This window comes from Lagopus leucura, unplaced genomic scaffold, assembly GCF_019238085.1.
Source record: "Lagopus leucura isolate 7727_CA_CO unplaced genomic scaffold, USGS_WTPT01 Super-Scaffold_100012, whole genome shotgun sequence".
Taxonomy (NCBI): Eukaryota; Metazoa; Chordata; class Aves; order Galliformes; family Phasianidae; genus Lagopus; species Lagopus leucura.
In genome coordinates this window covers 6696937-6718133 of record NW_024962267.1, presented here as the reverse complement: position 1 = coordinate 6718133, position 21197 = coordinate 6696937, and the positions used below count along the sequence as shown (strand labels likewise).

At 40.8% G+C, this 21197-nt stretch overlaps 1 protein-coding gene across 7 annotated transcripts in view; it reads left to right on the top strand.

Moving 5' to 3' along the window:
• TTN (titin) overlaps nt 1-21197 on the top strand; it is a 235824-nt gene that overhangs the window by 186510 nt on the left and 28117 nt on the right. For all 7 annotated transcript variants that reach the window (XM_042874689.1, XM_042874688.1, XM_042874691.1 and 4 more), the window contains 8 exons: nt 80-367; nt 763-1353; nt 1446-1550; nt 1987-2184; nt 2269-2565; nt 2716-3303; nt 3399-3701; nt 3822-20927. In XM_042874689.1, coding sequence (XP_042730623.1) covers nt 80-367; nt 763-1353; nt 1446-1550; nt 1987-2184; nt 2269-2565; nt 2716-3303; nt 3399-3701; nt 3822-20927 — 19476 coding nt within the window. The remainder of the gene's footprint in view (nt 1-79; nt 368-762; nt 1354-1445; nt 1551-1986; nt 2185-2268; nt 2566-2715; nt 3304-3398; nt 3702-3821; nt 20928-21197) is intronic.

Below are 21197 nucleotides of genomic sequence, written 5' to 3'. Positions count from 1 at the left end.
TTTTTTTTTTTTTTTTTTTTTTTTTTTTTTTTTTTTTTAGCTTGAAAGGACACTAACTATACTTTTTTTCTTCTTCTAGAAACACCCGGGCCAGTTGTGGATCTAAAAGCTTCAGCTGTAACAAAATCATCTTGCAATTTAGTATGGAAAAAGCCTATCAGTGATGGTGGAAGCCGTATTTTTGCCTATGTTGTGGAGGTTCTCATTGGTGAAGATAAGTGGCAAGAAGTGATGCGGTCAAAGAACCTTCATTATTCGATGAGAGACCTAAAGGAAGGTCAAGAATACACGTTCAGAGTTAGAGCCCAAAATGATGCTGGATATGGAACTCCAAGGGAGCTCACAATTGTGGCAAGAGATGATGTTGGTATGAAGCAACTTAAAAGATAATTAATTCACTCACCAAACCACATTTATTTCATGCTTAGCATCGTTGCTATATGTACATGTATATCAGATGCTTCTAAAAGGAAGAAAATTTTTCTGTGAGGGTGGTGAGGCTCTGCAGCATGGAAAACTCTGGCCCAGGGAAGCTGTGCATGCCCCATTCCTGGAGATGTTTAAGGCCAGATTGGATAGGGCTTTGAGGAGCCTGAGTTAGTAGGAGATGTCCCTGTCACTGACATGGGGGTTGGAATTAGATGGTCTTTAAGGTCCCTTCCAGCACAGACCTTTCTATGATTCTCTGAAAAGAGCATCTGAATTTTATCTCAGAATTTACACTTACTTTAATAATTGATCTTTTTTTTTTTTTTTTTACAGTGGCACCTGATCTTGATTTAAGAGATCTACCTGATTTGTGCTATGTAGCTAAAGAGGGTAGCAATTTCCGTCTTAAAATCCCTATTAAAGGCAAGCCTTTCCCAACTGTAACTTGGAAGAAAGATGAAGACAAGGCACTTACCGAGAGTGGAAGAGTTGCTTTTGAATCTACGGCAGTAAACACAACGCTTTTAGTACGTGACTGCCAGAAAGCTGATGCTGGAAAATACACAATCACTCTGAAGAATGTTGCTGGCAGCAAGGAAGGCACCATTTCTGTGAAAGTTGTTGGCAAACCTGGCATACCAACAGGTCCAGTGAAATTTGATGAAGTCACAGCTGATGCCATGACCTTAAAATGGGGTCCTCCAAAAGATGATGGTGGTTCAGAAATCACTAACTACGTTATAGAGAAAAGAGATAATATAAGCAATAAGTGGGTGACTTGTGCCTCTGCAGTCCAGAAAACTACATTTAGAGTTACACGGCTTCATGAAGGAAATGAATATACGTTCAGGATCAGGGCTGAAAATAAATATGGAGTAGGTGAAGGTCTTAAATCTGACCCTGTTGTTGCAAAACATCCATTTGGTAAGTCATCATTATAATATTCAAATTGTTATAAAAAGGTTTTAGAGGTGATATTCATTGTTAATGATGCTGCATTTTTTAATATTGTTTAGATGTGCCCGATGCTCCTCCACCCCCCAACATTGTTGATGTTCGACATGATTCTGTATCTTTAACTTGGACAGATCCCAGAAGAACTGGAGGCTCACCAATCACAGGTATATTCCCAAAAGCCTACTTACTATTCCGGTTCTTAGTAGTTTGGGAGAATAACTGGTTGATTTCACTGTTTTACTTTCTATTCTTTCTGTATGATGAATCTTCTAAAAGGCTTAATTTCAAAAGAAGGAAGTCAGGAAGTGTCTAACCAAGAAAGTTTTTATGCAGAGAGACAAAACAGCCAAAGCACCAAAAAACTATCATGGCTACATGTTACATCACTTGGGGCTGTACAATTTGCATTACAAGCATCTCACTGTTTTTCTTAGATACATCTGTAATGTATGTCCACATCTGTTTCTTAATCTGGTTTTCAGTGTTGTCTTGTGCAATTCCTACATGACATACCATGCAAACAGTATGATATTTTGCAAATGTGTGGTAAATGAAGATCTCTAGAAATCCTCTCATTTTCATCTCACATTTATCTTCTAGGTTATCATATCGAATTCAAAGAAAGAAATAGTCTTTTGTGGAAGAGAGCCAATACAATTCCAATCAGAATGAAAGATTTCAGAGTGACAGGATTAACTGAAGGACTGGAGTATGAGTTCAGAGTAATGGCAATCAATATAGCTGGAGTAGGTAAACCAAGTCCACCATCTGAACCTGTTGTGGCACTTGACCCCATTGGTAAGTTTATAAGGAGAACAAAATGAAAATTCTAAAAGCTGAAATCACTGTTTTTTGACCATGGTTTACCATTTTTTCTTTAAGATCCTCCTGGGAAACCTGAAGTTATCAATGTAACAAGGAACTCAGTAACACTTATTTGGACAGAACCAAAATATGATGGTGGACATAAGTTAACTGGCTATATTGTTGAAAAGCGTGATTTGCCTTCGAAGACTTGGACTAAAGCTAATCATGTGAATGTTCCAGACTGTGCATTCACTGTAACTGACCTTACTGAAGGTTCCAAATACGAATTCAGAATTAGAGCTAAGAACACTGCTGGGGCTATCAGTCCTCCATCTGAATCCACAGGAACCATAATATGCAAGGATGAGTATGGTATGTAGATGGCACCAAAATTAATTCTATTTGAATAATTAATATCATGCCAAATCCTTTTTTTGTTTGTTTATTTGTTTGTTTGGCTGGTTATTTTACTATCTTCTTTGTAAGTGAATCGGTGGTTTGTTTGTTTGTTTGTTTTTACAGAGGCACCAACAATTGTTATCGAACCTACTTTGAAGGAAGGTTTAACAGTGAAAGCAGGAGACACAATTACTGTATCTGCTATTAGTATCCGTGGTAAACCACCTCCAACTTCAGCATGGTCAAAAGCTGGAAAAGATTTTAGACCTTCAGAGCTTGTGCACATTGAAACTACACCCACTTCTTCTACCCTAACCGTCAAATATGCAGCCAGAAAGGATTCTGGAGAATACACAATCACTGCAACCAATCCTTTTGGCACTAAACAAGAGAGTGTACATGTGAAAGTTTTAGATGTTCCAGGACCTCCAGGGCCTATTGAGATCAGCAATGTTTCAGCAGAAAAAGCCACTCTGACATGGTCACCTCCTGCAGAAGATGGTGGATCACCGATCAAATCATATATTCTTGAAAAGAGAGAAACTAGCCGATTGCTCTGGACATTAGTGGCTGAAAATATCGAGACTTGTAGGCATGTTGTTAGCAAACTCATTCAAGGAAATGAGTATGTTTTCCGTGTCTCAGCAGTAAATCAATATGGCAAGGGTGAACCAGTACAATCAGAACCAGTTAAAATGGTGGACAGATTTGGTAAGTTGAACAAGCAAAGAAGTTCAAGTATACTTTTAATAATCTCTGAGGACTTGATTTTTTTCTGAACTTTGTACTTTTTTCTTTTCTATCAGGTCCCCCTGGTCCTCCTGGAAAACCAGAAGTAACAAATGTGACTAAAAATACTGTGACAGTTACCTGGAAAAGGCCAGTAGATGATGGCGGAAGTGAAATCACAGGTTACTATGTGGAGCGGAGAGAAAAGAAAGGTTTAAGATGGGTCAGAGCAACAAAGAAACCAGTTTCAGATCTTAGATGCAAAGTAACTGGTCTCCTGGAAGGAAGTGAATACGAATTCCGTGTCAGTGCAGAAAACAGAGCGGGAGTTGGACCACCAAGTGATGCTTCAAACTCAGTCATGTGCAAGGATGTTGCATGTTAGTATCATGCTTTTTAATTTCTGAGTGGTGGTTGGGGGATAATTTTAGACAGTATAAGAGTTATTTACTCTTATGATGTAACATAATGTGGTATTTTATCTTTTCCTCATTTTTCAGACCCACCTGGTCCACCTGCAAATCCAAGAGTGACTGATACTACAAAGACAAGTGCATCTTTAGCCTGGGGCAAGCCTCACTATGATGGTGGTCTTGACATCATTGGCTACATAGTGGAGCATCAAAAGGAAGGAGAAGAAGAATGGGTAAAAGACACGACAGGGACTGCTTTAAGAATCACTCAATTTGTTGTTGCTCATCTGCAGACAGGAGCCAAATACAATTTCAGAATCTCTGCCATGAATGCTGTAGGTACTGGTGAACCAGCACTAATTCCCAGTGTGGAAATCAAAGAGCGGGAAGAAATTCCTGACTTTGAATTAGACGCTGAGCTAAGAAGAACACTTGTTGTCAGAGCTGGGTTAACTATTCGGATTTTTGTGCCTATTAAAGGACGTCCAACTCCAGAAATTACGTGGACAAAAGATGATGTTTCACTCAAAGGACGTGCTAGTATTGAAAATACAGACTCTTTTACACTCTTGATTGTCACAGAGTGCACCAGATATGATGCAGGAAAATACGTATTGACACTTGAAAATGCTGCTGGTAAGAAGACTGGTTTTGTAAATGTGAAAGTCTTGGATACACCAGGTCCACCAATAAACCTTAAACCTAGAGAAATCACCAAGGACAGCATCACCCTCCAATGGGATATGCCTCTGATAGATGGTGGTTCCCGCATAACAAACTATATTGTTGAGAAACGTGAATCAACTCGTAAAGCATATTCAACAGTCACAACGAAGTGCCAGAAGTGTTCTTTCAGGATTCCTAATTTGTCTGAGGGATGTGAATACTATTTCAGAGTGTTGGCTGAAAACGAGTTTGGTATTGGCGAACCAGCTGAAACTGCAGAACCAGTAAGGGCTTCTGAGGCACCATCTCCACCTGACAGCCTTAATATTATGGATGTAACACGAAACTCAGTTAGCCTGGCTTGGCCAAAACCAGAACATGATGGCGGCAGCAAGATCACTGGATATGTAATTGAAGCACAGAGAAAAGGAACAAACCAATGGGCACACATTACAACTGTAAAAACATTGGATTGTGTAGTGAAGAATCTAACTGAAAATGAAGAGTATACTTTCCAGGTTATGGCGGTTAACAGTGCTGGGAGAAGTGCCCCAAGAGAAAGCAGACCAGTTATTATCAAGGAACAAACAATGCTTCCAGAGTTTGACCTTCGTAGTATCTACCAGAAAACAGTCATCGCCAAAGCTGGTGACAATATCAAGATTGAAATCCCTGTGCTTGGTCGTCCAAGGCCAACTGTGACTTGGAAGAAAGAAGACCAGATACTTAAGCAAACACAAAGGGTAAATTATGAAAATACTGCAACGGCAACCATACTAAACATCAATGAATGTACACGAAGTGATAGTGGTCGATATCCGCTGTCAGCTAAAAATATTGTGGGAGAAGTTAGTGAAGTTATTACAGTTCAAGTTCATGATATACCTGGACCTCCTACAGGACCAATCAAATTTGATGAAATTTCTTCTGACTTCGTAATGTTTTCATGGCAGCCTCCTTTGAATGATGGAGGTGTACCAATAAGTAATTATGTCGTAGAGATGCGTCAAACTGACAGTACCACATGGACTGAACTGGCAACCACAGTGATACGTACTACTTTTAAAGCCACTCGTCTTAATACTGGAGTTGAGTATCAGTTCCGAGTCAAAGCTCAAAACAGGTATGGAACTGGTCCAGCCATTACTTCAGAATCTGTAGTTGCCAACTATCCATTTAAGGTGCCTGGGCCACCTGGTACTCCTCAGGTGATTGCAGTCACCAAAGAAACTATGACCATTAGCTGGAATGAGCCAGTTACTGATGGTGGAAGCCCAATTCTGGGTTATCACATTGAAAGGAAAGAACGAAATAGCATTCTTTGGCAGACTGTAAGTAAAATGCTGGTATCAGGCAATATCTTTAAATCAACTGGACTTAGTGATGGCATTGCATATGAATTCCGTGTTATAGCAGAAAATCTGGCTGGCAAGAGTAGGCCAAGCAAGCCATCTGAGCCTGTATTTGCTTTAGACCCAATAGATCCCCCTGGTAAGCCAGTACCTCTGAACATTACAAGACACGCAGTGACACTGAAGTGGACTAAACCGGAATATAATGGAGGTTTTAAGATAACTGGCTACACTGTTGAAAAAAGAGATCTTCCTAATGGCCGTTGGCTGAAGGCTAATTTCAGCAACATATTAGAGACTGAATTCACTGTCAGTGGTTTGACAGAAGATGCTGCCTATGAATTCCGTGTGATTGCTAGAAACGCTGGTGGGGCTGTGAGTCAGCCCTCTGAGCCATCAGATGCAATAACTTGTAGAGATGACATTGAAGCACCAAGGATAAGCGTGGATGCTAAATATAAAGACACCTTAGTGCTGAAAGCGGGTGAAGTTTTCAGACTTGAGGCTGATGTATCAGGTCGCCCTCCACCATCTATGGTATGGACAAAAGGAGAAAAAGAACTTCAAGACACAGCAAAACTAGAAATAAAGACAGCAGACTTTTCTACTGTTCTTATCAATAAAGATTCTTCAAGAAGAGACGGCGGTGCCTATACACTTACTGCAACAAATCCTGGTGGCTTTGCCAAGCATATCTTCAATGTTAAGGTTCTTGATAGACCTGGTCCTCCAGAAGGGCCATTGGCTGTGTCCGAAGTCACTGCAGAAAAATGTGTGCTGTCATGGTTACCTCCTCTGGATGATGGAGGAGCAAAGATTGACCACTATGTGGTTGAAAAACGTGAAACCAGTAGATTGGCATGGACAGCTGTAGCCACTGAAGTTCCACTGACTAAACTGAAGGTTACTAAGCTGTTGAAGGGCAATGAGTATGTGTTCCGTGTTATGGCTGTTAACAAATACGGAGTTGGTGAGCCTCTTGAATCAGAGCCAGTTCTTGCAGTAAATCCATATGTGCCACCTGATCCACCTAAAACACCTGAAGTTACAGCAATAACAAAAGATTCTATGGTTGTCTGCTGGGGCCATCCTGATTCTGATGGTGGGAGCCCAATAACTAACTACATTGTGGAACGTCGTGACAGAGCTGGTCTTCGGTGGGTAAAATGTAACAAACGAGTTGTTACTGACTTACGTTACAAAGTGTCCGGACTGACAGAAGGTCATGAATATGAATACAGAGTCATGGCTGAAAATGCTGCTGGAGTTAGTGAACCAAGCCCAACTAGTCCATTCTATAAAGCTTGTGATACTGTATTTAAGCCTGGTCCCCCAGGTAATCCTCGTGTTTTGGATAGCAGCAAGTCCTCTATTACAATAGCATGGAATAAACCAATATACGATGGTGGTTCAGAGATCACAGGTTATATGGTTGAGATCGCGCTACCTGAGGAAGATGAGTGGAAGATTGTAACTCCTCCAGTAGGACTAAAGGCCACTTCTTTTACTATCACTGACCTAAAAGAAAACCAAGAGTATAAAATCCGGATATATGCTATGAATTCTGAAGGTCTTGGGGAACCTGCTCTTGTTCCTGGGACTCCTAAAGCTGAAGAAAGACTGCTACCCCCAGAGATTGAACTTGATGCAGAACTTCGTAAAGTTGTAACTATCAGAGCCTGCTGTACTCTAAGACTCTTTGTTCCAATTAAAGGAAGACCAGCACCTGAGGTAAAATGGACGAGAGAACATGGGGAATCTCTGGATAGAGCAACCATTGAATCAACAAGCTCTTATACTCTACTTATTGTTGAAAATGTAAACAGATTTGATAGTGGCAAATACATGTTGACAATTGAAAACAGCTCAGGTAGTAAGTCAGCATTTGTGAATGTCAGAGTACTTGATACTCCAGGGGCACCTCAAGATTTGAAAATAAAAGAAGTTACAAAGTCATCAGTTACACTCACATGGGAGCCTCCTCTCATAGATGGTGGCTCTAAAATAAAAAATTACATTGTTGAAAAGCGTGAATCAACAAGAAAAGCTTATTCAACTGTTAATGCCAATTGCCACAAGACCAGCTGGAAAGTTGATTCACTGCAAGAAGGCTGCAATTACTACTTCAGAGTCCTAGCTGAAAATGAATATGGAATAGGCCTTCCAGTTGAAACTTCAGAATCTGTGAAAGTATCAGAAAGACCACTTCCACCAGGAAAGATAACTTTGTTGGATGTGACAAGAAATAGCGTATCCTTATCTTGGGAAAAACCTGAGCATGATGGTGGTAGCAGAATTCTGGGTTATATTGTAGAAATGCAAAGCAAAGGCAGTGAAAAGTGGTCAACTTGTGCTACAGTAAAAGTTACTGAAGCCACTATCACAGGATTGATCCAAGGTGAAGAATACACTTTCCGTGTTTCAGCTCAGAATGAAAAAGGTGTCAGTGATCCTCGCCAGCTGGGTATACCAGTTGTTGCAAAAGACCTTGTGATTCCACCAGCTTTCAAACTACTGTTCACTACTTTCAGTGTTCTAGCAGGAGAGGACTTAAAGGTTGACGTTCCTTTTGTTGGTCGACCCAAACCAGCAGTCTTCTGGCATAAAGATAATGTGGCATTGAAGCAAACTACCAGAGTCAATGCAGAAAGTTCAGAAAATAACACAGTGTTAACGATAAAAGAAGCATGCAGAGAAGATGTGGGAGCATATTTAGTTAAACTTACGAATTCTGCAGGTGAAGCAACTGAGACCTTAAATATTGTTGTCCTTGATAAACCAGGACCCCCAACTGGACCAGTCAAAGTAGATGAAGTAACAGCAGATAGTATTACCATTTCTTGGGAGCCACCCAAATATGATGGTGGTAGCTCCATTAATAATTATATTGTAGAAAAAAGAGACACTTCCACCACCATTTGGCAGATTGTGTCTGCTACTGTTGCAAGAACAACGATAAAAGCGTGTAGATTAAAGACTGGCTGTGAATATCAATTCAGAATCACAGCTGAAAACAGATATGGGAAGAGCACCTATCTCACTTCAGAGCCAGTTGTAGCCCAATACCCATTTAAACTTCCTGGTCCACCTGGAACGCCTTTTGTAACGAGCACATCAAAAGACAGCATGGTGGTACAATGGAATGAACCAGTCAATGATGGTGGTAGCAAGATCATTGGGTATCACTTGGAGCGCAAGGAGAGAAATAGCATCCTGTGGGCTAAGCTGAATAGGACACCTATTCCAGATACCAAATTTAAGACAACTGGCCTTGAGGAGGGTCTTGAATATGAGTTCAGAGTTTATGCAGAAAACATAGTAGGTATTGGAAAAGCAAGTAGAGCATCTGAATGCTATACTGCACATGACCCATGTGACCCTCCCGGACGTCCAGAACCTTTAATTGTCACAAGAAGTTCAGTAACACTTCAGTGGAAGAAACCTATATATGATGGTGGAAGTAAGATTACAGGTTATGTTGTTGAAAAGAAAGAACTACCTGATGGTCGCTGGATGAAAGCAAGTTTTACAAATGTAATTGATACCCAATTTGAAGTAACTGGTCTGGTTGAAAACCAGAGATATGAGTTCCGTGTTATAGCACGAAATGCTGCAGGTGTTTTCAGTGAGCCGTCTGAGAGCTCGGGTGCCATTACAGCAAGAGATGAAGTAGAACCACCTCATATAACTATGGATCCAAAATACAAAGACACAATTGTAGTACATGCTGGTGAATCATTCAAGTTGGAAGCCGATGTTCATGGCAAACCAATACCTTCCATTCAGTGGCTAAAAGGTGATCATGAGCTCACAAACACTGCTCGTATGGAAATTAAAAGTACGGATTTTGCAACAAGTCTCAGTGTGAAGGAAGCTATTAGAGTTGACAGTGGTCAGTATGTGCTATTTGCAAAAAATGTTGCGGGCGAAAAGAAAGTTCCTGTTCATGTCAAAGTTCTTGATAGACCTGGACCACCAGAAGGACCTGTTGAGATTACAGGTGTCACTGCTGAAAAATGTATGTTATCATGGAAACCTCCACTACAAGATGGCGGTAGTGATATTTCACATTATGTTGTGGAAAAAAGGGAAACCAGTCGCCTGGTTTGGACTGTCGTTGATTCAAATGTGCAAACGCTCAGTTGCAAAGTAACTAAACTTTTAGAAGGAAATGAATACATTTTCCGTATCATGGCAGTAAACAAATATGGCGTTGGTGAACCTCTTGAATCTGAACCAGTACTTGCAAAGAACCCATTTGTAGTGCCACTTCCACCAAAGGCTCCAGAAGTCACAGCCATTACCAAGGATTCTATGATAGTTGTTTGGGAAAGGCCAGCCTCGGATGGAGGTAGTGAAATCCTAGGCTATGTCCTTGAAAAACGGGACAAGGAAGGTATTCGCTGGACAAGATGTAACAAACGCCTGATAAGTGAACTGCGATACAGAGTGACTGGGCTGATCGAAAGTCATAATTATGAGTACAGAGTTTCAGCTGAAAATGCTGCTGGTCTCAGTGAACCAAGCCTACCTTCTACTTACTATAAGGCATGCGATCCTATTTATAAGCCAGGACCACCCAACAATCCTAAGGTTGTGGATGTTACAAGATCATCAGTTTTCCTTTCATGGAGTAAACCTATCTATGATGGTGGCTCTGAAATTCAGGGATACATTGTAGAAAAATGTGATGTAAGTGATGGTGAATGGGCAATTTGTACCCCTCCAACTGGAATTAAGAACACCCATATGGAAGTAGAAAAACTAGTGGAAAAACATGAATACAAATTCCGTGTTTGTGCAGTTAATAAAGCAGGAGTTGGAGATCATGCAGATGTTCCTGGTTCTGTTATTGTGGAAGAAAAGATGGAGGCTCCAGACCTTGACCTTGACATGGAATTAAGGAAGATTGTAAACGTGCGGGCAGGAGGTTCCTTGAGACTGTTTGTTCCCATCAGAGGTCGTCCAACACCTGAAGTAAAATGGGGTAAAGTGGATGGTGAGATCAGAGAGGCAGCCATTATTGACACCACTAGCAGCTTTACTTCCCTTGTTCTAGACAATGTCAACAGATTTGATACTGGAAAATATACCCTGACTTTAGAAAACAGCAGTGGAACAAAGTCTGCCTTTGTCAGTGTAAGAGTACTGGATACTCCAAGTGCACCTATTAATTTAAAAATCAGAGAGATCACTAAAGACTCTGTTTCACTTTCGTGGGAGCCTCCTCTCTTGGATGGTGGAGCAAAAATAAAGAATTACATTATTGAAAAGCGTGAAGCAACAAGAAAGGCATATGCAGCTGTTGTAACAAACTGCCACAAGACTTCATGGAAAGTAGATCAACTTCAGGAGGGCTGCTATTATTTCTTTAGAATCTCTGCTGAGAATGAATATGGAATTGGCCTCCCTGCAGAAACCAGTGACCCAATTAAAGTTGCTGAAGTTCCTCAGCCTCCTGGGAAAATAACAGTGGATGATGTCACAAGAAACAGTGTTTCACTAAGCTGGGCAAAACCTGAACATGATGGTGGCAGCAAAATCATACAATATATTGTTGAAATGCAAGCAAAGGGTAGTGAGAAGTGGTCAGAGTGTGCTCGTGTGAAAACACTTGAAGCAGTTATTACTAACTTAACTCAAGGGGAAGAATATCTTTTTAGAGTAATGGCTGTAAATGAAAAGGGTAAGAGTGATCCTAGAGCACTTGCGGTTCCAGTAGTTGCCAAAGACTTGGTGATTGAACCTGATGTAAGGCCCGCTTTTCACAGTTACAGTATCCAAGTGGGACAAGATCTGAAAGTAGAAGTACCAGTTTCAGGTCGACCTAAACCAACTGTTACCTGGGTAAAAGATGGCCAGACACTAAGGCAGACAACAAGAGTCAATGTCAGTGATGTGCCAGATCTCACTGTACTGAATATTAAAGAAACTAGCAAAGAGGACACTGGTACTTACGAAATCACAGTGGCCAATGTTGTTGGGCAGAAGACTGCCTCTATTGAAATTATAACTCTAGACAAACCTGACCCTCCAGTTGGACCTGTGAAGTTTGATGAAATAAGTGCAGAAAGTGTTACCTTGTCATGGAATCCTCCAGCCTACACAGGTGGCTGTCAAATCACCAACTATGTTGTTCACAAGAGAGATACAACAACCACTGTATGGGAAACAGTTTCAGCTACTGTTGCAAGAACTGTACTAAAGGTGACTAAACTAAAAACTGGTTCAGAATATCAGTTCAGAATATTTGCGGAGAACAGGTATGGGCAGAGCTTTGCATTGGAATCTGCACCAGTTGTAGCACAGTACCCATACAAAGAACCTGGACCTCCTGGCACACCATTTGTGACAATAGTTACAAAAGACTCCATGGTCGTACAATGGCATGAACCAATAAATGATGGTGGCAGTAAGGTACTGGGCTACCATCTTGAGAGAAAGGAGAAGAACAGCATCTTATGGACTAAAGTGAATAAGACTATTATTCAGGACACAAGTTTTAAGACAACTAACCTCGAAGAAGGAATTGAATATGAATTTAGAGTTTCTGCAGAAAATATTGTTGGTATAGGTAAAACAAGTAAAGTTTCTGAGTGCTACGTAGCTCGTGATCCATGTGATCCTCCAGGTCGCCCAGAAGCTATAATAATAAAAAGAAGCTCTATTACTCTACAGTGGACCAAACCAGAATATGATGGTGGAAGTAAAATTACTGGGTATATTGTAGAGAAACGTGACTTACCAGATGGTCGCTGGATGAAAGCTAGTTTCACAAATATCATTGAAACTCAGTTCACTGTAACAGGGCTTACCGAAGACCAAAGATACGAATTTAGAGTCATTGCAAAGAATGCTGCAGGTGCAATAAGTAAACCTTCTGACAGTACAGGACCAATAACAGCAAGGGATGAAGTTGAACTTCCACGAATTTCAATGGATCCAAAGTACAAAGAGACAATTGTTGTAAATGCTGGTGATACATTCAGACTTGAGGCTGATGTTCATGGAAAGCCACTACCAACCATTAAGTGGTACAAAGGAGATAAAGAGCTTGAGGAAACTGCTAGATATGAGATAAAGAACACAGATTTCAGTGCATTAATAATTGTAAAAGATGCTATTAGAATTGATGGTGGGCAGTTTATTTTAGAAGCCTCTAATGTTGCCGGAACAAAGACAGTACCAGTAAACGTAAAAGTCCTGGATAGACCAGGCCCTCCTGTGGGCCCTGTCCAAGTAACCGGAGTTACAGCTGAAAAATGTTCATTGGCATGGTCTCCTCCTCTTCATGATGGTGGCAGTGATATTTCTCATTATATTGTAGAGAAGAGAGAAACTAGTCGCCTAGCATGGACTGTTGTTGCTTCAGAGGTTCTACCTACAATGCTGAAAGTAACAAAACTTTTGGAAGGAAATGAATATATTTTCCGTATTATGGCAGTTAACAAATACGGAGTTGGTGAACCACTGGAATCTGTGCCTGTAATGATGAAAAATCCATTTGTGGTTCCTAGTCCACCAAAGGCCTTGGAAATCACCAACATCACAAAGGATTCTATGACTGTCTGCTGGAGCCGACCAGATAGTGATGGTGGTAGTGAAATCATAGGGTATATTGTAGAAAAGAGAGATCGAGCAGGTATCAGATGGATAAAATGCAATAAACGACGAATTACAGATCTGCGACTAAGAGTTACAGGATTAACAGAGGATCATGAGTATGAATTCAGAGTTTCTGCTGAAAATGCTGCTGGATTGGGTGAGCCAAGCCAAGTTTCCCCTTACTTTAAAGCCTGTGACCCCATGTTCAAGCCTGGCCCGCCTACAAATGCCCATGTTGTGGATACCACTAAAAGTTCAGTTACACTTGGCTGGAGTAAACCTATTTATGATGGTGGCTGTGAAATCCAGGGATATCTTGTAGAAATCTGCAAAGCAGATGAAGATGAATGGTCACTTGTTACTCCACAGACAGGTATACGTGCCACTCGATTTGAAATCAAAAAGCTTACTGAACATCAGGAATATAAACTACGAGTTTGTGCTCTCAACAAGGTTGGTGTAGGAGAGGCTGCATCAGTTCCTGGTACTATTAAACCAGAAGACAAACTTGAAGCTCCAGAACTTGATATTGATTCAGAGCTAAGGAAAGGGATAGTGGTTAGAGCTGGTGGCTCTGCTAGGATCCACATACCATTCAGGGGACGACCAGTACCTGACATCACATGGTCTCGAGAAGAAGGTGAATTCACAGAAAAAGTTCAAATTGATAAAGGCGTAAACTACACACAACTCTCAATTGACAACTGTGACAGAAATGATGCTGGAAAGTATATTCTTAAGTTGGAGAACAGCAGTGGTTCTAAATCTGCTTTTGTTATAGTAAAAGTCTTAGATACGCCAGGACCACCACAAAACTTAATAGTAAAGGATATAAAGAAGGATTCTGCTGTACTATCTTGGGAACCTCCAATTACTGATGGTGGTGCAAAGGTAAAGAACTACGTAATAGACAAACGTGAGTCAACCAGGAAGGCATTTGCAAATGTAAGCGCAAAGTGTGGCAAGACAAGCTTTAAAGTTGAAAATCTTACAGAAGGAGCAATCTATTACTTCAGAGTCATGGCTGAGAATGAATTTGGAATTGGTGTTCCAGCTGAAACAGCAGATGCTGTGAAAGCCTCTGAGCCACCTCTGCCTCCTGGGAAAGTAACACTCACTGACGTTACTCAGAGAAGTGCATCACTTACATGGGAAAAACCAGAACATGATGGAGGTAGCAGAATTTTGGGATACATTGTTGAAATGCTGCCTAAAGGAACAGAAAAATGGAGTGTTGTTAGTGAGTCCAAAACATGCAGTGCAGTTGTTTCTGGTCTGAGTCCAGGCCAAGAATATCAATTCCATGTGATTGCCTACAATGAAAAAGGCAAAAGTGATCCCAGAGCACTTGGAGTTCCTGTGATAGCTAAAGACTTGACAATTGAGCCAAGTTTTAAGTTGATGTTTAATACATACAGTGTACAGGCTGGAGAAGATTTGAAAGTAGAAGTACCATTTATAGGTAGACCAAAACCTACTATTACTTGGACAAAAGATGAACAGCCACTGAAACAAACAACCAGATTAAATATTGAGAATACATCAACGTCAACTATTCTACATATTAAAGAAAGCAACAAAGAGGACTTCGGTAAATATACAGTAACGGCATCAAACACAGCAGGCACAGCAAGTGAGCAATTGAGTATAATTGTACTGGAAAAACCTGGCCCACCACGAGGACCTGTGCGCTTTGATGAAGTTAGTGCAGACTTTGTTGTTTTATCATGGGATCCACCTGATTATACTGGTGGCTGTCAGATAAGCAACTATATAGTAGAAAAGCGTGACACCAGCACTACCACATGGAATATTGTGTCAGCAACTGTTGCAAGAACAACTATCAAAGCAACAAAGCTTAAGACAGGTTCTGAATACCAGTTCAGGATTTCTGCTGAAAATAGATATGGAAAGAGCTCTCCTTTGGACTCTAAGCCAGTTGTTGTGCAATACCCCTACAAGGTGCCTGGGCCACCTGGAACCCCATTTGTAACAGCAGCTTCCAAGGACCATATGATTGTACAATGGAATGAACCAGTTAATGACGGAGGAAGCAAAGTTCTTGGCTACCATCTTGAACGTAAAGATAAGAACAGCATTCTTTGGATAAAACAGAACAAGTCACTCATTGCAGACACCACATATAAAACAGATGGCCTTGAAGAAGGTCTTGAATATGAGTTCAGAGTTTCTGCTGAAAACATTGTTGGCGTTGGCAAAGTCAGCAAAGTATCAGAGTTATATGTTGCCCGAGATCCATGTGACCCACCTGGCCGCCCAGAGGCAATTGTTGTTACAAGAAATAACATTACACTGAGGTGGAAGAAACCAGAATATGATGGTGGAAGCAAAATAACTGGATATATTGTAGAAAAGAAAGAACTACCAGACGGTCGGTGGATGAAAGCCAGCTTTACAAATGTTTTAGAAACAGAGTTTACAGTAAGTGGTCTTGTCGAAGACCAACGATATGAATTCAGAGTCATTGCAAGAAATGCAGCTGGTTGCTTGAGTGAACCATCTGAAAGTACAGGGCCCATTACAGCCAGAGATGAAATTGAAGCACCGGGAGCTTCTCTGGATCCTAAATACAGAGATGTCATTGTTGTTCATGCTGGAGAAACCTTTATTCTTGAGGCTGATATTCATGGCAAACCTATTCCTGACATTACGTGGTCAAAAGATGGTAAAGACCTTGAAGAAACAACTGCAAGAATGGAAATTAAATCTACTATTCAGAAAACAACTCTTACAGTCAAAGACTGTGTAAGAGTAGATGGAGGTCACTATACTCTTAACCTCAGAAACGTTGGTGGCACAAAATCTATACCTATTACTGTAAAAGTGCTAGATAGGCCAGGACCTCCAGAAGGACCTTTGAAGGTTACAGGTGTAACAGCAGAAAAATGCTACTTGGCATGGGCTCCGCCTTTACATGATGGTGGTTCCAGTATCTCACATTATATCATTGAGAAGAGAGAGACAAGCAGGCTTTCATGGACACAAGTAGCTACAGATGTGCAGGCCCTTAGCCACAAAGTAACTAGACTCCTTGCTGGCAATGAGTACATTTTCCGTGTAATGGCAGTGAACAAATACGGAACAGGAGAACCCTTGGAATCTGAGCCAGTTGTGGCTTGTAATCCATACAAACCCCCCGGTCCTCCTTCAACACCTGAAGTTTCAGCAATCACAAAAGACTCAATGGTTGTAACGTGGAGTCGTCCAGAAGACAATGGGGGAGCTGAAATTGAAGGATACATACTTGAAAAACGAGACAAAGATGGTGTCCGGTGGACCAAATGCAATAAGAAACGGCTGACAGACTTGCGATTCCGAGTAACAGGTCTTACTGATGGGCATTTCTATGAATTTAGAGTTTCTGCTGAAAATGCTGCAGGTGTAGGGGAACCCAGTGAGCCGTCCATTTTCTATCGTGCTTGTGATGTATTATATCCACCAGGTCCACCAAGCAATCCAAAGGTTACAGATACTTCCAGGTCATCAGTTTCTCTTGCCTGGGGTAAGCCCATTTATGATGGTGGTGCTCCAGTTAAGGGATATGTAGTAGAAGCAAAAGAAGCAGCTGCTGATGAATGGACTACTTGCACCCCACCAACAGGGCTACAAGCAAAACAATTCACTGTAACAAAACTTAAAGAGAACCAGGAGTACAACTTCCGCATCTGTGCCATCAACTCAGAAGGAGTAGGAGAACCTGCTACTATACCTGGCACAGTTATAGCAGCGGACAAGACTGAACCTCCTGAAATTGAACTTGATGCAGATCTCAGAAAAGTAGTCATTGTACGTGCCAGTGGTACCTTACGTCTGTTTGTCACTATCAAAGGAAGACCAGAACCTGAAGTTAAATGGGAGAAAGCAGAAGGAACAATTAGTGATCGAGCTCAGATCGAAGTCACTAGTTCCTACACAATGTTGGTAATTGACAATGTGAATCGATTTGATAGTGGCAGATACAATCTAACTTTAGAGAACAACAGTGGCAAAAAAACAGCTTTTGTTAATGTCAGAGTGCTTGATACACCTAGTGCACCAGTGAACCTGACAGTCAGAGAAGTGAAAAAAGATTTTGTAACATTGGCGTGGGAACCACCACTTATTGATGGTGGAGCTAAAATTACCAACTATGTAGTTGAAAAGCGAGAATCTACAAGAAAAGCATATGCCACAATTACAAATAACTGCACTAAGAATTCCTTCAAAATTACTCAGCTACAAGAAGGATCTAGTTATTATTTCCGTGTTCTAGCTGTAAATGAATATGGGGCTGGCTTACCAGCAGAAACACCTGAGCCAATTAAGGCTTCAGAACCACCTTCTCCACCTGCAAAGGTCATTCTTGTTGATGTAACTCGCAACTCTGCTTCAATTAAATGGGAAAAGCCAGAGAGTGATGGTGGCAGTAAAATTACTGGTTATATAGTAGAAATGCAAACTAAAGGAAGTGTAAAATGGAGCGCATGTACCCAAGTAAAAACATTAGAAGCAACAATAACAGGATTAACTATGGGAGAAGAATACAGTTTCAGAGTGATTGCTACTAATGAAAAAGGGAAAAGTGATCCAAGAGAACTTGGTGTCCCAGTCATTGCAAAAGATATTGAAATCCAGCCATCTGCTGAGCTCCTTTTCAACACATTCACTGTGAAAGCTGGAGAAGATCTTAAGATTGATGTGCCATTCAGAGGGCGACCTCTTCCATCCATTTGCTGGAAGAAGGATGGGAATCCCTTAAAAGAGACAACCAGAGTGAATGTTCAGACATCAAAGACTTCAACTTCACTATCCATCAAGGAAGCTTCACATGAAGATCTGGGACATTATGAGTTACATCTTTCAAATTCTGCTGGATCAACAACTGCTTCTTTAACTGTAGTTGTTCTTGACAGACCAGGACCACCAACTGATGTTCATATTGATGAAGTTAGTGCTGATAGTGTAACTTTGTCTTGGAAACCTCCAGAATATGATGGTGGGTGCCATATTAGCAATTACATTGTGGAGAAACGAGACACTACCACAACAACCTGGGACATAGTATCTGCAGCAGTTGCAAGAACATCAATTAAAGTATCACGACTTACTACCGGTTCTGAATATCAGTTCCGTATTTGCGCAGAAAATCGTTATGGGAAGAGCACACATGTTAATTCTCCATCTGTTGTGGCAGAGTATCCATTTAAGCCCCCAGGACCTCCTGGTACTCCTCATGTGGCACATGCAACTAAAGCTTTCATGATTGTAACTTGGCAGGTACCAGTTAACGATGGAGGTAGCAGAGTACTAGGATATCACTTGGAACGTAAAGAAAGAAGCAGCATTCTTTGGGCAAAAGTCAACAAAAGTCTTATAACTGATACACAGATGAAAGTTACAGGTCTTGATGAAGGTCTGATGTATGAATATCGTGTGTATGCCGAAAACATTGCAGGCATAGGCAAATGCAGTAAATCATGTGAACCAGTTGCTGCAAGAGATCCGTGTGATCCTCCTGGTCAACCAGAAGTTACTAATATTACAAGAACATGTGTCTCACTGAAATGGACTAAACCAGAATATGATGGTGGAGCTAAAGTAACAGGATATATTATTGAGCGCAGAGAGATGCCAGATGGTCGCTGGTTAAAGTGTAATTTCACAAATGTGCAAGAAACATACTTTGATGTAGGTGGACTTACAGAAGACCAGCGTTACGAATTCCGTGTGATTGCAAAGAATGCTGCTGGACTCTTCAGTCAGCCATCTGAATCAACCGGACCTGTGACTGTAAAAGATGATGTAGAAGCTCCAAGAATTATGATGGATGTCAAATTCAGAGATGTTGTAGTTGTGAAAGCTGGAGAAGTGTTTAAAGTCAATGCTGATATTGCAGGGCGGCCAATACCAGTAATTTCATGGACAAAAGATGGCAAAGAACTTGAGGGAAAAGCTAGAGTTGAAATAGCCTCAACAGACTACGCTACTGCAATAACAGTTAAGGACTGCATCCGAGGTGATTCAGGACAGTATGTACTAACATTACAAAATGTTGCAGGAACAAAATCTTTGGCAATTAATTGCAAAGTACTTGACAGACCTGGCCCACCAGCAGGCCCACTAGAAATAACTGGCCTTACCGCTGAAAAGTGTCATTTATCATGGGGACCTCCTCAAGAGAATGGAGGTGCAGATATTGATTATTATGTTGTAGAAAAACGTGAGACCAGCAGAATTGCATGGACAATTTGTGAAGGAGAGCTTAAGACAACATCCTGTAAAGTGACAAAACTGCTGAAGGGTAATGAGTATATTTTTAGAGTGATGGGAGTTAACAAATATGGTGTTGGTGAGCCTCTAGAAAGTGTTGCTGTCAAAGCCTTAGACCCATTTACGGTTCCAAGTCCACCTACTTCTTTGGAGATCACCAGTGTAAGCAAAGATTCAATAACTTTGTGCTGGGCAAGACCTGAGTCTGATGGAGGCAATGAGATCTCTGGCTACGTAATTGAAAGACGTGAGAAAACTAGCCTAAGATGGATACGTGTAAACAAAAAGCCGGTATATGATTTAAGAGTGAAATCATCTGGTCTCCGTGAAGGATGTGAATATGAATTCCGAGTTTATGCAGAAAATGCTGCTGGTCTCAGCCTTCCAAGCCAAAGCACACCATTAATTCGGGCAGAAGATCCAATCTTCTTGCCATCTCCCCCATCTAAACCAAAGATTATGGATTCCACAAGGTCAAATATCACAATAGGGTGGACAAAGCCACTGTTTGATGGAGGTGCTCCAGTAACTGCATACACAGTTGAATACAAGAAAACTGATGAAACTGACTGGACAACTGCTATTCAGAACTTAAGAGGTACAGAGTACACCATAAGTGGGTTAGTGTCCGGCTCTGAATATGTCTTCAGAGTGAAATCCATCAACAAAATGGGTGTCAGTGAACCAAGTGACAGCTCAGAACCTCACTTGGCAAAAGAAAGAGAGGAAGAACCTGCTTTCGATATTGACAGTGAAATGCGAAAGACACTAACTGTAAAGGCTGGTGAATCATTCACAATGACAGTTCCTTTCAGAGGCAAACCAGTCCCAAATGTAACATGGAACAAACCAGATACTGATCTCCGTACACGAGCAAGCATTGATGTTTCAGATAATCGCACATCTCTTACTATTGAAAAGGCAACAAGAAATGATTCTGGAAAATACACGTTAACGTTACAGAACGTCCTGAACACTGTTACCTTGACTTTAGTTGTCAAAGTTCTTGACACTCCTGGCCCGCCATCTCATGTAACAACAAAAGATGTAACTAAAGAATCTGCTGTGTTATCTTGGGATGTTCCTGATAACGATGGTGGGGCACCTGTGAAGAACTATGTCATTGAAAAACGAGAAGCTAGCAAGAAAGCATGGGTCACTGTGACGAATAATTGTCATCGCCTGTCATATAAAGTAACTGGTTTACAAGAAGGTGCCATTTACTACTTCAGAGTTTCTGGAGAGAATGAGTATGGTGTTGGAGTGCCTTCTGAGACCAAGGAGGGAACTAAAATAACAGGTATGTTTCACTAAAAAAAAAACCAATTCTGTAACACATAACTATGCATGTTCTGAAATGTTTATTTCAAAATAATATACAAGATATTTAATCTGTTCATAATAAGAAAATTAAATATGTGGTAGATATGTTTGTGATTTTACAAAAGAAGATGCTGAACAACAGCATAAATTTTAAATTTTGTTTGCATTTTACTTAAAATGTTCTAACGTACAAATTCATTACAAAAAAAAAAAAAACAAAAAAAACAAACAACAACAACAACAAAAA